Below are 13,860 nucleotides of genomic sequence, written 5' to 3'. Positions count from 1 at the left end.
AAGGTGGAAGTGAACCATCTTCTTGAACAGCCGATGACATTCTGGTGAAAGAGAATACATCTGGGTGTTGACAACATATTCCTCATGTCCGATAGCTGTGGGGTGATAACAATATAGTTTTAGTGTCGGGCTAACTGAGATTGAGTTTGGGGTGTGGTGGAGACCTGCATGCAGGGACCAGTGTTCCATTGCGCCTTTTTCCCTTGTCCATCTCCATACTGGTGCTCGCGGGTTTGGGAGGTAAGACTTGTAGGTGGTACGTTTCCCTGGAATAGATTAGTTGTTCTTGAAGAGTCCGGAAAAGCAATAAGCTCCTGGGGAATAGTTTTGTGGGGCTTAATTCGAATGATCCTTCCTGGACATGTGCTCTGGTTCTATGAATACTCCAGTTGAGGACTGTTAGACTTGTGTATATTGTCCTGTTAGTAAATGTAGCAGATAAAATGTTATTAAGGCAAGATGTGGTTATCTGAATTTTGGCCACTAGTTCGGATGGCTCAGAGAATTGAGGGATGCATTTGGCCAGGACACTGGGCCTTCTTGCCCACTCTCTGTCAGTTCCATGTTATCATAAGACATAGGAGCAGAATTAGGCCATTCAGCCCATCGACTCAACTTCGCGGTATGATCGCGGCTGATCTATTTTTCCCTCTCAACGCCATTCTCCTGCCTTCTCCGCGTAACCTTTGATGCCCTTACCCCCCCCCCCCCCCCCCAAGAACCCGTCAATCTCCTCTGTAAAAATACCCAATGATTTGGCCTCTGCTGTGGCTATAAATTCCACAACTTCACCACCCTCTAATGAAATAAATTCCTCCTCAACTCCATTGTAGAGGTACGTCCTTATTTTGAAGCTGTGCCCTCTGGTCCTAGACTCTCCCATTACTAGAAATATCCTCTCCACATACACTCTGTCGAGGCCTATCATTATTCAGTAGGTTTCACTGAGATCCCCCGCCCCTCATCCTTCTAAACTCCTGTGAATACAGGCCCAGAGCCCAGAGCATCCTCATCACAGTGATAGGTAGGCAGGAACTGAACCAAGCTGAATGGGTTTAGTATGTCACCAGGTCCTTTCTGGCATTCTATGCTGAGCCAGACTGCAGGATGGATCAGTACCACCGCTCACTTGTATTTGTTTGTTCCAGGGTGAAAAGGGAAACAAAGGAGAGGACGGAACACCGGTAACGACCACATTTCTCTAAAGTTCTCAGCTGTTTAATTTTCTGTGTTTAGTCATGAAGTAACGGTGGCCTTGTCTTCTCTTTCCAGGGAGAGAGTGGACTGCCAGGCCGCAATGGAGAGAGAGGACCTCGAGTAAAACTCTATATTCTCTAATTGACTGTTTACTGAATGAGTGGCTTTCCCACCAAAAGCAAAACCCTACAATCTCCTGCAGTCTACATTGTGGCATTATCCTTCCTTCCTTTATTTGAACTAATCCTGGCTTTTCCTTTTTTAAACATTCATTCACTAATGGAATGTTGATGTGGCTAGCAATGCCAGATTCATTGCCTATCCTTGGTTGCCCAGGAGCTGAATTAGGCTCTTGTGGCCCATTGTGTCTGCTCCGCCATTCAATCATGGCTGATCTATCTTTCCCTCTCAGCCCCATTCTCCTGCCTTCTCCCCATAGCCATTGACACCGTAGCGATCAAGAATCCTTCAATCGCTGCCTTAAAAATACCAGTAATGTTTACGTTTCACGTTTTAAAGAGTTAAAAAAATTGTCCAGGACTGCTTCTGTAAGTAAAGCCATCTTTTTCAGAAACTTTAAAAAAATATTCCAACGGGTGGAAATGTGTGTGGATGTATGATAATGCTTTCCTTTTTTTAGGGTTTCTCGGGATCTGATGGCAGACTTGGAGAAAAGGGGAGCGGTGGAGAGCCGGGACAACCTGGGAGAGATGTGAGTCCTGTCCTGACGATACATTTGCGTCATAGTTCACACTACGGTAATGCTAGTTCATGGGAGCTTTAAAGCCATTGACTTTTTGTGTTTCTTTTGTTGTGCTTTAGGGGATCAGAGGCCCTGCCGGCTCGAAAGGAGACCAAGGCGAGAAGGTAGATATACACTGGCTATTAAGATAGAATCTAGTAACAAGGAACTGCAGATGCTGGTTTATACCAAAGTAACTCAGCGGGACCGGCAGCATCTCTGGAGAGAATGGATAGGTGATGTTATTAGGATTTTGGGACAAGTGTGACCACAGAGAAACTGCTGAGGAAGCTGGAGGCCATTCAGCCCATTCAGTCAATGTCGGTGGTCAGAACATCAGGCCAACTCCTGTAACTCCGACCCAGTGTCACTACCAGGACAATAGGGCTTTATGGCCAAGTTAAGACTCATAACATTTTTTAAATATTGGACGTGAAGGGTACAAGATAATGCCTAAAGCATGATGACTCTGTGTACTGGTTCAGTGTGGTATACTCTTATACTTGGTATTTTTGTGCCTAATGTATAGCAAGATCGTCACTGAACTGTATGCAAAGAAAGAATTTCACTGTACCTAGGTACACGTGGCAATAAAGTACCATTGAGCATCTGGGTGTTCTGGTTTCTTTCCACATCCCAAAGACGTGCGGGATTGTAGGTTGATTGGCCTCTGTAAATTGGCTCTCGTGTGTAAGGAGATGATGGGAAAGTTGGCATGTTGAATCAATCAAGCCCCATTTCCCTACTTATTTCTCTATAATGTACCCCAGCCTGATTTTTCTACCATACGAGAAGTAATTTGCAGTAACCAATGAACCGGCCTTTCTTTGGGACGTAGGTATAGCTGGGGAAAACCTATGCCATCACGGGGAGAACATACAAAACATTAGCACCCAAAGTCAGGGTCAAACCGTCTTGTGTACTATTACGTCCCTCCTCCTCGTACCCCGAGGTTGCTGGTCATCAGTAATCTCCAGGAGCTTCACAAAGCAATGTCCTTGACCCAGCCATCTTCAGCTATGTCATCAATGACCTTCCTTCTAACATGTGGTCGGAAGTGAGGATGCTCGCTGAGGATATTCAACTCATTTTGGGCAAGTGAAGCAGTGAACATTGCATGAAGCAAAACCCAGATCCCATTTAGGCATCAGCTGATAAATAGCAAAACCAAGAGGGAGTTCAACATTTAGAGAGTCTCACGCAAACTGGTCTGGCTTCTGGTTTGGTCACACTGAAATACCTGTGGCTCTGAATTCTGCACTGGAGCCATCTTACACTGCAGGGATACCGGGTAAAATCTGGATAAAGGTATTAATTTCATCTCTTTTCTTAATCCAGGGATCAATAGGGCATCCGGGGCTTCCGGGACCTCCAGGAAAATTGGTAAATAAATAATTTTCAATGGAAAATGCGTGTTAATGATATTCATTGTTTATGCACCAATGCATTTAATCTGGGCTGATCTACTCAGTTTGTAAACTGTTGGTCAGTTAGATATTCTGCAGTTTAAATAACCATCAAAAGGTGTTCATCGCAGTGGAATGGATGATTGAGATTGAGTTGATTTCCAAACTTTCCTTCAGCTGGAGGAGTGAAATGCTGAGTTAGTGTAACATATGATGAATATTTGACAGCCCTGGGCCTGTACTATCTGGATTTTAGAAGGATGAGGGGGATCTCATTGAAACTTACCAAATATTGAAAGACCCACACAGAGTGGATGTGGAGAGGATACCTCTAGTGGAATAGTTTAGGACAAGAGGGCACAGCCTCAGAATAAAAGAATGTACCTTTAGGAAGGAGATGAGGAAGAATTTCCTGAGTCAGAGGGTGGTGAATCTGTGGAATCATTGCCACGGACAGCGGTGGAGGCCAAGTCAGTGGATATTCTTAAGGTGGAGATTGACAGATTCTTGATTAGTAAGGGTGTCAGGGGTAATGGGGGCGAAGGCAGGAGAATGGGGTTGAGAAAGAAAGATACTGTAGATCAGCCGTGATTGAATGGCGTGGTAGCCTTATCCTGCTCCTACGACTAATGAACTTATGGACTAGTGACCAGGAGGATATTCTCTCATCAGCGCTGAGATAACAATTGTATTGGTGGGGTTCAGGTACATGTTCTGAGCGGATGTTGACAAGAAAAGGGATGGGAAGGGGAATGGATTGGGCAAAAAATAAGGTGCGCGTGCGTGCGTGCGTGCGTGGGTGTGTGTGTGTGTGTGTGTGTGTTGAGGTAAGCTGCAAACATTCATTAAGGCACCATGATAGAATATATTTCACAGGCCTGTGATGCACAAGCAGAGTCAGCATATGTGTGACAGCTTGTGTAAGAAAGAACTGGAGATGCTGGTTTAAATCGAAGGTAGATGCAAAATGCTGGAGTAACTCAGCAGGGCAGACAGCATCTCTGGAGAGAAGGAATGGGTGATGTTTCAGGTCAAGACCCTCCTTCAGTGTGACAGCTTGTTTGATCTCTCAGCCCAGTGACCCCACTGCCCTGACACATATTTTGGAAATGGTAGCCTGCACAAAATGGTCAGATTTTAAATTGCATTCCTTCATGCAATTCACAAAAGATCAACCCACATAAGGGAATTCTAAATCCTATATATTTTTTAAAGAATTAAGTCATTGAGGATTGCCTAATGTAAGTGGCTGGTGCCAGCATGCTGTGCAGAAGAGAATGATTAGTCCTTTGTTGAAATGCCAACAAGGGTGTAGTTTAAGTTTCCATCACCATAGTAGCCATAAGTGAACCGGCTGGTCACTATCCGAGTCATGCGATCTTTGAAGCAAGTGAGAGAGAAGAGTTCAAGAAATGTTGAAGTCATCTACTTGTCATTAGAGTGTGGTTAGACTTGGTTGGGACTCTGACCAATAACCTGACTGTTGACATTTGAATGTTAATTTCTTCTTGTCCAGATCGATACTGAAACTGGAGTGGCTGGTAGTAAAGGAGACAAGGTAAAGTTGGCTGTTCTTACTGGATCTTCCCGAGTCCTGAGCATTGGGATTATAATATATAGCTACTGCAATAAATTATTCAAAGAAAAATCTTCCAACAATCTTTGTTTGTCCCACAGTTGCGACTGTGCATCTGTTGGTAGATGTCTAAACTTTATAGTACCCCTTCTGTGGAACACTTTTGACATATAGTATTTAATTTTAACTTTTGGATTATTAAATTTCTTCAGAATTCAATTGGTTCATAAAGCATTTAAGAGGCTTTTAGGTTTGCCTATGGGTATTCAGGGAATGGGGGGATATGGATCACATGCAGGCAGAGGAGTTTAGATTAGCGGCATAGTTTTCAACATGGACATTGTGGGCCGAAGGGCCTGTTCCTCTGCTTCCTCTGAAGTGTCTATTCTTATTCATCTGTCTATATTCTGAAGTTCTTTAACAAAGGAAACTCACATTCTTTACTCTGTCTGACCTGTCTGTAACTCAACTCCAAGTTCAGTTAAGCAAATTAGATTATTTTATTAATTTAGGCACAGGAGACTGCAGATGGTGGAACCTTGAGTAAAGAGCATACGTTAGAGAGCATCTATGCAGAGAAATAGACAGATGACATATAGGGTTGGGACCATTCTTCGGAAAACTGGGAATTCTGTACAACCAGATCAAGGCATCAGTGGAATGGAATAAAGTCTAATTCTGGTCAGCTTGCATTAGGTAGGGTGTGAAGAAACTAGAGTTAGTGAAGAATGCATTTTGTTGTCTCTGTACTGTACACTGACAATGACAATTAAAATTGAATCTGAATCTGAATAGATTTACTACAGTAATTCCAAGGAATATGTGATGGAACCCATTTTAATCCAGAGGGTAGATATGATCTGGATATCACTAGCTGTTGGAGAGGTGGAAACCATGTCATAGACCATAGGCAATACAGCACCAAACATGGCCTTCTGCCCACGATGTTTGTGCTAACCCTAATGACAAAATAACTAATCGCATCTGCCTGTACATGGTCTATATCTCTCTGTCCTGTGCCTGTTCATGAGCCTGTCTAAATGAGTCTTGAACATTGCTATCAAATCTCCTGTTGGTGGTGGTGTATTTCCAATGAGATGTTAAATCGGGGCTCTGTGTAATGGGCCAGTCCCACTTATGTGACGTTTTCGGCGACTGCCGGCACCCGTCGTAGGTCGTTGCAGGTTGCTGAAAATTTTCAAAATGTTGAAAATGCAGCGGCGACCAGAAAGACGCTACGACTCTTTGGGCGACTGAGGAGACTACTCACGACCATACAGGTGACACGCCGGCGACCATGTCGCGGGGTACATGAAGCCTGTATGGTCGTGAGTAGTCGCCCAAAGTACCTTGTTCCAGTCGCCGCTGGATTTTCAACATGTTGAAAATTTTCGGCGACCTGCAACGACCTATGACGGGTGCCGGCAGTCGGCGAAATAGTGGGACAGGCCCATTAGTTCCACAGTGGGTAAGGGAATCTTTGACACTGTTTTTAAGTGCAAGGGAGTATAATGGAATGGAATCTGTTGGCTTTATTGTCATATGTGACCAGGCACAGTGAAATACACAGTGAATGGCGCTGACAAATTTACAAAGTACCCCCACTCCGGGTCCTCCATTATTCTCCCTTCTCCCTCTCCCTCCTCCTCACAGTGTTCTCCCCACGCTGGGTCCATCGTACTTCACTCTCCCCCCCACACGGTCATTACCCCGTGCATTCATCGACCGCCGACCGCGGATTGAACCGCGAGGCTTCACCGCCACCACCACGCGGCTCTGTCGGCCATGAGGCCCCACCGTCCCCACCAAGGCTCCATCGCCACTGAGGCTCCAACACTGCCGAGGCTCATTGCCACCGAGGGTCCACTGCTGCCGCCAGGGCCTGTCCTTGCCAATATTTATCTCTTGGTATCAATACTTGGTTATCATAACACTGACATTTTCAAAGATTTGTTGTGTGCAAATTAGCTTCAGTGTCCGATCAGTTATTTGTGGGTTTATTTTCTAGGGAGACGCTGGTAAACCTGGTGAGTCCGGGTCAAGAGGACTACGAGGAGAACCTGGTGTGTCAGGCCTAGCTGGTGATCGAGTAAGTTTAAAGGTTAATCTCTTCCCATGGTACAGTGACACATCCAAATCCTTTTCTTTCTGTGATTGATCAAGTGCAAAACTATGATTAATAAAGTGTACAACTCTTCATATTTCGCCACCAGACATGATGTGGACCTTAAACCCACTATTGCCCCTCAATGAACTCAACCCTGATAGAGTCATATGGCACTGAAAGAGGCCCTTTGGCCCAACTTGCCCACGCCGACCAAGATGCTTCATCTACATTAGTCTAACCCAGCTACTTTTGGCTCATATCCCTCTAAATCACCCCTATCCTTGTATCTGTCCAACTGTCTTTTAAATGTTGTCTCAGTGCCGGCCTCAATTGCCTCCTCTGGCAGCTCATTCCATATACCCACCACCCTATGTGTGGGGAAAAAGTTGCTCCTCAGGTTCGCTATTAAATCTTTCCCCATCTCACCTGAAACTTTTGTCCTTTGGTTCTTGATTACCTTACTCTGGGGAAAAGACTGTGCATTCACTCTGTCTATCTCCTTCATGATTTTATACATCTCTATAAGATCACCCCTCAGCCTCCTGCGCAGCAGCGAATAAACTCTAACCTGCCCAACCTCTCCTTATAGCGCAGACCCTCAGGTCCTGACAACATCCTTATAAATCTTCTGTGCACTATTTCCAGTTTAACAACTTCTTACCATAGTAGGGTGACCACGATGCTGCCTCACCAACATTTTGTACAACTGATTGAGAACGTTCAATTGATCCTTTGCCTTTGTGTTAGATTTTGGATAGAGATAAAATCATGACCCCATTCTTGGGCATTTGGAGGACATCTTGCTCCAAAAGATTGATATTGAATTTTTTTTCTGCAAAAGGGTCAGATATTGAGACCCTGGATGATCATTGAGATGTTCCATTGAGAGGATTTCTAGCGCACCATCATTCATTGACAGAACCGGGCAAATTGATGTTGGAAGGTCTAGGAGGAATAGCTAATTGTTGGGTGCTTTCTCCATCAAGTTGTTTGTTGGACGCAGGCAAATGTGACTATGTACTGATATTGTCTTATTATTATGACAGGGTTCAGAAGGTCAACGAGGCCTCCCAGGACCACAGGTAAATTCCTCACTCCGTGCTTTTATTGTATTTTTCCTTTCTCAGCTACAGATGAGTTTGTACAAAATGTTGCAACTCAACATCAGGACCAATTTCTATTGGATTGCGACTCTGTCATAGAACATGGAAGCAGGCCCTTTTGCCCAACTTGCCCATGCAGAACATGTCCCGTCTACACTAGTCCTACCTACCTGCATTTGGCCTTATCCTTCTAAACCTATCCTATCCATGTGTCTATCTAAATGTTTTTTAAAACGTTGCAATAGTTCCTGCATCAAGTACCTTCTCCGGCATCTCATTCCATACACCCACCATCCTTTGTGTAAAAAAAGTTAACCCTCGGGTACCTATTAAATCTCTCTCCCTTCACCGTAAAATATTGTTGGCACATTGCAGATAATCAGCTTGAACAACTAATCCCTTTCTGCTGGCTCTTTCCCACTGATGCTACAGGCTATGTTTGCTTTAGCTGTTGCGGTGAATATTGCTTCTATCAAAATGGTCTTGAATGATAACTCACATTGGGTCCTGATCATTATAGTGCCTAATCAACACCAGCAGAAAATCTGAACCAATCCTTTTACGTGGCTGCCAAACAGAGCAACCGTGAGCACAGTTCAGATCTATGTAACAGACTGAGATATTTTAATGTCATTGTGTAAATGTAATTTTTAGTTACTATTTTTGCATTCAAGAATGTTTGAGATTCATGAGATTCATGCTGAAATAGAGGAAAGAGGGGTGAGGAGAGGAGATTTGCAAAAGCCAAACACTGTGATGATTTCTGAAGCGCTTGATGTGAATGAATTACAGTCACAGCATGGAAAGAGGCCATTCAGCCCATGAAGTGTGTGACAGCAATCCAGCTAGTCTCGTACCCCCACCCTTCACCCAGAGTCATAAGATCATAAGTGATAGGAGTAGAATTAGGCCATTCGGCCCATCAAGTCTACTCCACCATTCAATCATGGTTGATCTATCTCTCCGTCCCAACTCCATTCTCCTGCCTTTTCCCCATAACCTCTGACGCCTGTAAATTATTGTAGAAACAAGGAATTGCAGATGCTCTTTTACAACAAAAAAAACCCCACAAAGTTCTGGAGTAACTAAGCGGGTCAGGCAGCATCTCTGAAGAACATGGATAGGTGATGTTTCGGGTCGGGACCCTGTTTCAGACCTGATCCAAAACATCATCTTTCCATCTCTCCAGAGACTCTGCCTGACCCACTATGTTATTCCAGCACATTGTGTCTTTTCCTCGCAAATTCTTTCCTATCAAATATTTATCCTGTTCCCTTTAGAAAACTACAATTAAATCTGCCCTTGCTACTTTCCGGCAGTGCATTCCAGCTGTTAATAAGCAGAAAAAAATGTTTGGAAGAGGAGAAATAGAAACGACTGCTCAGACCTATAGGGGGACACAATTCCATCAGGAGCTGAATATATTTAAAGTTCAACTTTGATGTTTAAACTTAAGTCTTTTGTGTTTTGATTCCTGTAGGGAGATCAAGGTCAAAGAGGATTCCCAGGAGAAAAGGTGATGTTCCTTCTAAGTTATAGTAACATTGAAACTAAAACCATGGCATATCCAACCCCAATTGATGGTTGTCAGATTCAAAGAGCCATAGAGAGATAGCATTGAAGGTTCACAAGACCCAGTCTGGGAATGGTGGAACAACTCTATGCGGGGAGATTAGGTTAACTGCGCCTTTATTCACTTGAGCTTGAAAGAATACGGATACAATCTAATTAAAAATGGAAAAATCCTGACGGATCTGTTGGAGCTGGGAATTGAATAAGAGGTCATGGTCTCAGGTTATTAGGCAAGAGACTTTGGACAGGGATGAGGAACACTTTCTTCACTCTGTGTGTGATGAACCCATAGAATTTGCCACCATGGTGGGTTGAAAGAGGTGAAGCTGCAGAATATATTTAAGAAAGAGATACATAATTTCTAGATAAAAAAATATATTAAGGGGTATGGGGAGCAGGGGAACATGGGATTGAGATGTCATGATGGTATTGAATAGCAGAGCCAAACGGCCAAATGGCCTATACATACTCCTGTTTTTTCTTTAATGCTTCTATCTGACAATGTCAATCAGTTAGAGCCAGTCAGGAAGTTAGGTGTGGGAAGTGAAAGTGTGAAGCTGATGTAATAATGGGATAGGAATCTATTTAGATGTTGTATTCAGACAGCAAAGTCTTACTCAGCGCAAGGCTTTCATCACGTTGTTTTGGTGTTCCTTGTCTGTAGTGTGGGGAGATATTCCACTCTCGGTGATTGGTGACAAAAGATTAATCATTTTATAAGCAGGAAAACAAAATGGACAAATTATTCTGAAAAGTGAAAAATCAACATATTCACTTTTCTAAGTTTGAGACCATTGGATCCCTTTTCTGAGGATTTAGCCATAATTTTAGTTACATTTCCTTTCATAATTTCTCCATGTAGATTAAGTTTAAACCTAGTTGTGATTATCTGGTGATGTTTTTTTCCAACAGCTTTCTGGTATTATTGGTAAGAATGCAAGCAGGGGAAATAATCACAAAGTAGAGATTCCCTCACATCTGCCCTCCTAATCTCTCTTTGCCTTAAATTTTCCTGACTGTCTGTTTACCTTGGGCTGAACTTTTTTGTAAAGACACAAAATGTTGGAATGACTCAACGGGTCAGGCAGCAACCCTGGAGAACATAGATGGGTGATGTTTTGGGTTGGGACCCTTCTTCAAAACTATTCTTTGTCCATTCTGGTTGTAGTAATAAAGACCAGTTTCCTCACTTTCTGAAGCCCCTGTCCCACGATGCGAGTTTACCCAAGAGCTCTCGCGAGTTAAAAAAGAAAATCAAACTCGTGGTATTCTACGAATTCCTATGACCTTCCATGGGTATGTTCACAAGTTTCTACAAGCTCCTACGAGTAAAAAGTAACCATTTTTTTCATCACAAGTATTTCTTTACTCGTGGACATTTTTTACAGTGTTGAAAAAACTTCACGAGTAAAAAAATTCTCGTGATGAAAAATATTGCTACTTTTTACTATCTCCTGCTCCCATTGCTCGCAGACTCTGGAATTTCACTCAATCCTCTGCTTCACCCTCAATATGCTTTCAAAATATAATTCTTGCATCATTTTATCATTGATGGTATAACAGAACTTGGTTTGAGTGATTTTCTTCTTGATGGCATCCAAGAGCATATAAAGAGCTTTATCCAGGGAATTCTTTACCAGTTGGTAACTCTATATGGTTTCATGATCTCATTGAACTCTGACCTCCATTCCATTAAGTGCAAAACATTTAACGCCCCTGACATGTCAACCTTCCTTAGGATCTTGCTTCAATAATATAATTTCTCATTCTTCTGAGCTCACAACAATACAGATGAATCATTTTAGTTTTAGAGATTCAGTGTGGTAATAAACCCTTCGGTCAACAGAGTCTGCGCCAACCAGCGATCCCCATACCTTAGTGCCATCCTACACACAAGGGACAATTTACAGAGGTCAATTAACCTGCAAACCTACACGTATTTTGGAATGTGGGATAAAACCAGAGCCCACGGAGAAAACGCACGCGGTCACAGGGAGAACGTACAAATTACAGACAGTACCCATAGTCAGGATTGAACCCGGATCTCTGGCACTGTAAGGCAGCAACTCTACCGCTGTACCACTGTGCTGCTCTTACATGTCACATCATGTTGGAGAAATGTGGAGTTGTTCCATCCAGTGGGATATCACCAACCTGTGGCCTTTTGTTTCTCTACTCTGCATCTTCATCACCTGAGAAAAGCTGATGGATCTGTCATCCAGCACTTGAACCATGTCCTTACGCGGGTATCGACTACCTGATCAAAAAGGAAGGAATCCAGTCAGTGGCAATGCAATCCCGCGGGATATTGTGGCGGCACCACTAGGAAGGTACACTCTCATGTCCTTCATTCCACCGGATTCTGTGTCCATCTCTGATCCAGATTTCCAGTGGGATGAAGTGCATGAGGTGCCTCCACAAACTACAGAGGGATGGATGATCTTCCTCTGCCCCTTACCCACTACTCCTGTTGCCCTGAAATGGGTAAGTGTCTTGTCAACTGTGCTGCTATGGATAACAAACAACCTTACATCAGCAGGAAGGTAGACCCACTTCTACATTAGGTATAGATATTTGTTGTCTATATGCCTCTAAGCTACATTGTTTAAGAAAGCCAATGTATATGGAGATACATCAGTCATGGAATTGTCTTGAGGAGTTTAATAGTCTTCCCCTATCTATATGTTCCTTTCCTATTCTTGTGAAGATCCAACTGTATCCACTACACTTCCTTTCAGCTGAAGTTATTAATGTGAGAACTAAGAGAAACCACCAAGCCTCTCAAGCCTTCAACATTCTCTTTTATTGTGACTAATGTTAAATCAATTCTCCTTGGTTCCATACCCCTTGACATGATTAGCCACTTAATGAAAAACTTAACAATTTCAGGTTTTGGAATGTTGACCGAGCCTATGTTCTGGGTCTGTCTCTCTCTCTCTCTCTCCCCTCTTGTAGCCTTTCAATAAAGAATGACTAGGGGGTGAGGGTGAGGAGGAGTTTATAAACCAAAGATTTCTACCACTAGTTTGCATCTCTGGATCTGTTGGTAGTATTAGGTCCAGGTGCACTAGCCTGCATCAGAGTCTACTGTACCAGTTAGATTGTGGCTTAGGTACTGATCCCCACACTCTCTGATTCTCTTCATAGGCAGATGTCTATCGGTCTCTGCCTTGAATCTACTCTTTGTCTGATCATCCACAGCCCTTTGGGCGGGGGAATTACAATTGTCCACCGCCTTTCACAATGCCCTTGGTCTCTTGCTGTTTGACATTTCCTGCCTATCTCAGCTTGTCTGTTGCAGCTGGAAGGCTCTGAGAACATTGTTGGTCTGCTGTTCTCCAATTGACTCATGTGGAATTCCAAACATTCCAAAGTAATTTCCATCCAAATCTGGCTTAATTCCTGTTTTTTTTCTTATTGCATTTTTTAGTCTACTTTGTTTGCTTACAAAAACAATATAACCACAATGGCACAAGTTTATCCTTTGCCTCTGCTCTTGCAACATAGGGAGATAGAGGACCACCTGGACAGGATGGCAGGAATGGAATTGACGGGAAGAATGGTCTCCCAGGATCTTCTGGGCTAAGGGTGAGTATTTATTTTGGTTTCTATATGGCATGATGCATGACTGGACGAAGGATTCAGTGGGATGGAGTTACAGATTCTGTGACATGTAATTAATCAGAAGGGAAGACAAAATATAAAACCATGTTTAAAGAGCTGAGCATCCCAAGGAAGATCCCACATAGTTGCAGTCCTTTTTCTCCAAGGCCGGAACTCCTGCAATTGGGAGGCATTGCATCCGGATGCTAGAAGTCCACTTCCTTGATCACCATTTAGTTTCTAATATTGCATCACTAAAAATATGAGCAATTCAACCTCATTTAATGAGACCATGGCTCAACCTTGATCTTATATTGGCAATGAATGGTGGGACGTTTAGTTTTACAGACAGAGCATGGGAACAGACCCTCTGCAGACCAAGTCCATCCTGACCATCGATCACCCGTTCACACTGGTTCATTGTTATCCAACTTTCCCATCCACTTGTTGAGCACTGGGAGCAATTTACAGAGGGCCAATTAACCTACGAACCCCGCACGTCTTTGAGATGTGGGAGCAAACCGGAGCACCCGGAGAAAACGCACGCGATCACA

At 43.4% G+C, this 13,860-nt stretch overlaps 1 protein-coding gene across 7 annotated transcripts in view; it reads left to right on the top strand.

Moving 5' to 3' along the window:
- Positions 1-13,860, top strand: part of col7a1 (collagen type VII alpha 1 chain) — a 240,098-nt gene that overhangs the window by 125,703 nt on the left and 100,535 nt on the right. For all 7 annotated transcript variants that reach the window (XM_033037000.1, XM_033036999.1, XM_033036996.1 and 4 more), the window contains 10 exons: positions 1,149-1,184; positions 1,273-1,317; positions 1,838-1,909; positions 2,020-2,064; positions 3,278-3,322; positions 4,862-4,903; positions 6,930-7,010; positions 8,075-8,110; positions 9,612-9,647; positions 13,211-13,291. In XM_033037000.1, the coding sequence (XP_032892891.1) occupies positions 1,149-1,184; positions 1,273-1,317; positions 1,838-1,909; positions 2,020-2,064; positions 3,278-3,322; positions 4,862-4,903; positions 6,930-7,010; positions 8,075-8,110; positions 9,612-9,647; positions 13,211-13,291 (519 nt within the window). The remainder of the gene's footprint in view (positions 1-1,148; positions 1,185-1,272; positions 1,318-1,837; positions 1,910-2,019; positions 2,065-3,277; positions 3,323-4,861; positions 4,904-6,929; positions 7,011-8,074; positions 8,111-9,611; positions 9,648-13,210; positions 13,292-13,860) is intronic.

The sequence above is a fragment of the Amblyraja radiata genome, chromosome 18 (genome assembly GCF_010909765.2).
Source record: "Amblyraja radiata isolate CabotCenter1 chromosome 18, sAmbRad1.1.pri, whole genome shotgun sequence".
In the NCBI taxonomy this organism is placed as follows: domain Eukaryota; kingdom Metazoa; phylum Chordata; class Chondrichthyes; order Rajiformes; family Rajidae; genus Amblyraja; species Amblyraja radiata.
Note: the sequence above shows the minus strand (reverse complement) of the source record. Positions and strands in the feature narration are given on the sequence as shown.